Source organism: Nothoprocta perdicaria, unplaced genomic scaffold, assembly GCF_003342845.1.
Source record: "Nothoprocta perdicaria isolate Ctin4 unplaced genomic scaffold, notPer1 scaffold_117, whole genome shotgun sequence".
Lineage (NCBI taxonomy): Eukaryota > Metazoa > Chordata > Aves > Tinamiformes > Tinamidae > Nothoprocta > Nothoprocta perdicaria.
This window is the reverse complement of record NW_020454283.1, coordinates 1,148,043-1,151,366: the sequence shown is the minus strand read 5'-3', so window position 1 is coordinate 1,151,366 and position 3,324 is coordinate 1,148,043. Positions and strand designations below refer to the sequence as shown.

Here is a 3,324-nt window from a genome sequence, read left to right as displayed (position 1 = left end):
TCCAGGCAGCACTGGCCGCGGATGACGGGCCCGAAGGGCTTGGGGATGCCCAGGTGCCTCCCCAGCACCAGCATGTTCACCTGCGGGGGGACGGGCACCRCGTGTGGTGCCCACCGCCGCGCCRCCTCCAGGCCCTGTGCCGCGGCACCCACCATGTCGGGGAAGAGGGCGCGGGCGCCCGCCTGCCCGTCCCCTTGGAAGAGCTGCGGCACGTCCACGATGTCCCTCTCGGCCAGGCCCAGCTCCCGCTTGAGCACGTCGCGGTTCCAGCTGATGCAGCTCTGCGCGGCGGCCGCGCTCAGCGGGACGCCCGGCCCCGCCACGGCCCCCGCGCGCCCCGCGCCTCACCTGGGCGAACGCGTTGAACTTGCGCAGCGCCTCGTCGGCCAGCAGCGCRTTCACGCTCGGCTTGGCCACCCCCTTCAGCCCTGGGGGGGGCCCACAGCACCCACAGTGGGGTCGTCCCTTCCCGAGCAGTCCCCCCACACGCGCCCCGTACCCTCGAACATGGTGGCCTCCCCGTAGCCCTCCTCTTGCTTCTCCTTGAGCAGGCGGTAGCAGGCGCTGGGGCTGGCCAGGAGCAGCCGGAATCCCTGCGGGAAGCCGGCGGAGAGGGGCGGCGATGAGCGGCCCGAGGGCCCGGCACCCGCAGCGGTCCTCGGCGGGCCGTGGGGACRCGTCACCTGCCGGTCGGGAGCCGGCACGAAGGTGAGGAACTCGTCGACGTGGCCCACGGCGAGCCAGTCGGAGAAGAGCTCCACGGGCGCCTGCACCCGCTGCGCCACCAGGAAATCCCGCACGGCCTTGGCCATCCGCCGGCCACCGAACCTTGCAGGAGGAGGAGGAGGAGCCAGCGGTGGCCCAGGGGGGATGAAGGAGCTGGGGTGTTTTCCCCCTGGGGGATGCCCTGCTCACCTGGGGAAGCTGCTGCCCACCAGGATGCGGCCCAGCGGGAAGTCCTTGCCTTGCGCCGTCACCGGCGGGCTCACCTCCAGGTTCCCGAAGGAGTCGAGGCCGGAGGCGCCTTCTGGCGCTTCCCGGGCCACGTAGCCGAAATCGGGGCCCTGCCGGTGGGAGGGGACCAGGGTCTGGAAACCTCCCCCCAGCCTCTGCCAACCCGCACCCCGAGAAGGGCCGTCCACCAGCTCGTCCCCCCAGGAATTGCCTCCCTGGCCCCAAATCCATTCCCGAGGGACTCCCAAGGGGCCAGCCGGGTTGGGGACCGGCTGCCACCATGGGAATGTGGCACAGGAGCAGGACCCGGCTACCAGGATGCGCTTGACTGGGAAGTCCTTGAGCCCGCGGTCGCGGGGCGAGTCGAAGACCACGGGGAACGTCTTATGGGGAGCTTGCACATAGCCGAACTCGATCTCGTCCTGGTGGAGGATGGAAGCTCCCGCTGGAGCAGCACCCGGTGGCGGGGCCGGTCCGGGGGCCGTCGCTGCGGCGCGAGGACCCACCTGGATCCAGCGGTCGTGGCGGTTCTCCAGCAGCGGGCACACRGTGACGGCGCAGCCGGCCCGCTGCGCCAGGGCGCTCACGGCCACCACGAACTCCTGGTTGTCGGCCAGGCTGCGGGCGAGAGCGTGCGTGCGACGGGGCCCAAATGGGACGGCGCCCACCACTGCCGCCGTGGCGTCACCCACCTGCACACATAGACCTCGGCGGGCGCCAGCGTGTTGGGCGTCATGATCCACGGCGCCACGCGGAAGACCACGGTGTCCGTGAARACGGGCGTCTCCAGCGAGCCCTGGAGAGGAGGAGCCGCGGGCGCCGAGTGCAGCGGGTGCGCGCGCGCCCAGCCCTGGTCCCGGYGCCCGCTGCGCGCCGGCACCTTCTCGGCGCTCTCCAGGAGCGTCACGTGCAAGGAGAGGAGCCCATCGAAGGCGGCGTCCGGGAAGCTCAGCGCCTCCACGTAGAAGACGTTCTCCTCGTGGTGCCTGCTGGGCTTCACGGCGTACGCGAGCTTCTGGCCGCCCAGCACGTGCTTGTAGTCCTCCACGGAGGGGCCGGCTGCCGCCAGGAGCAGGAAGACAAGGTGACAGCGTTGGGGACGTGCAAGGGGACGTGCCCGCGCGCGCGGGTTTGCGCGCCCGGCGCCGTGTCCCACTCACGCCCGCCGTAGAACACGCCGAGCTTGTCGGCGTCGCCGTAGCCCACGTGGAGGACGAGGCGGTGGCTGGCGAAGACGGCGCGGGGTCCGCGCGTGCGCAGCACCAGCTGCGACATGTCCTTGAGGTCTGCGGGCAAAGGCAGCGAGGCCCCGGCTGCTGGGCGAGCCCTGGCGCTGCCACGCCGGGGCCCCGGGGACCTGCATTCGTGCAGGCAGCTCCCTCCCACCCCTTGGAAAACGTGCAGAGAAATAGGAAGGAAAAGCAGAGAAGTGGTTGCAAATGCCCTCCCCAGTGTTAACGTGGAAATGCTGATGCGAAGGGCAAAAGCGGGGTGCAACGAATGGGAAAAGGCAGATGCCAAAGAGCGAGGACGCTGCTGCAGGAATTCCACCACAGGGCTGCAGAAGTGCTCTACCGCGGCAGCGCAAATGCCTGTATGTGGATGCCAGGCTGCAAAAAGGTGCCTGGAGTGCTACAACGGCAGTGCGAAAGGGTGGAGGGGTTGATGCAAAAATGCAATAGCGCTTGTAATAAATAAATAAATAAATTCATACATACATACATAAATACATAAATACATAAATACATAAATACATAAACAAACAAATAGAAAGTGAAAATGTGGATGCAAAAATGCTAAGATGCGGATGCAAAAACACTAAAACGTCAAAGCAAAACTGCAAAAATCCAATGCGAAAATGCAAAAAGGCCAATGCAAAAATGCTGAAAGGCTGATGCACAAAATGCTAAGCCTGAGAGGATGCCAAACCGCAGGCAGGCGGAGGCCGGCAGCCGCGGGCCGGGGCGCGCGGGTACCCTCGTAGGAGCGCGTGGCGGCGGCCTCGCCGTGCTGCCCCGCAGCGCGGGGCTCCTCGCGGTCGCAGTTCACCAGCAGGACGGCGCCGTGGCCTTCGGGCCCCCACGTCCAGAGGCGCTGTGGGCGGCAGCGCGGGGTCCCCCTGTGCCCACGGCGGCGGCGGCAGCGTGCCATCGCCGGGCGCCCCTCACCTTATCAGCCAGCGTGCGGCCCGGGGCGCCGCTGCGGCTGCCGTCGGCCTCCAGCGCCACCTCTGCGGGGACAGGGACGCTTGAGGAGGTGGGCGCCGGCGCGGGGGCACCCGCCCGCCCACGGGCCCCCACGCACCCACGCAGGTCACGTAGAGCATGGCTCTGCCCAGGGGCACCCCGCCGTCGGCGGCGAAGTAGGAGA

The 3,324-nt window shown here is 68.4% G+C and overlaps 1 protein-coding gene across 1 annotated transcript in view; it reads right to left on the bottom strand.

Annotated features, from left to right (window-relative positions):
- The window catches only part of LOC112959547 (protein-arginine deiminase type-3-like), a 6,030-nt gene that overhangs the window by 1,858 nt on the left and 848 nt on the right, over positions 1-3,324 (bottom strand). The window contains exons 2-15 of the mRNA XM_026053568.1: positions 3,259-3,323; positions 3,123-3,184; positions 2,931-3,048; positions 2,115-2,240; positions 1,835-2,013; positions 1,647-1,750; positions 1,461-1,572; positions 1,269-1,376; positions 916-1,064; positions 684-828; positions 500-593; positions 349-428; positions 153-281; positions 8-80 (exon numbers count right to left, since the gene is read on the bottom strand). Coding sequence (XP_025909353.1) covers positions 8-80; positions 153-281; positions 349-428; positions 500-593; positions 684-828; positions 916-1,064; positions 1,269-1,376; positions 1,461-1,572; positions 1,647-1,750; positions 1,835-2,013; positions 2,115-2,240; positions 2,931-3,048; positions 3,123-3,184; positions 3,259-3,323 — 1,544 coding nt within the window. The remainder of the gene's footprint in view (positions 1-7; positions 81-152; positions 282-348; positions 429-499; positions 594-683; positions 829-915; positions 1,065-1,268; positions 1,377-1,460; positions 1,573-1,646; positions 1,751-1,834; positions 2,014-2,114; positions 2,241-2,930; positions 3,049-3,122; positions 3,185-3,258; position 3,324) is intronic.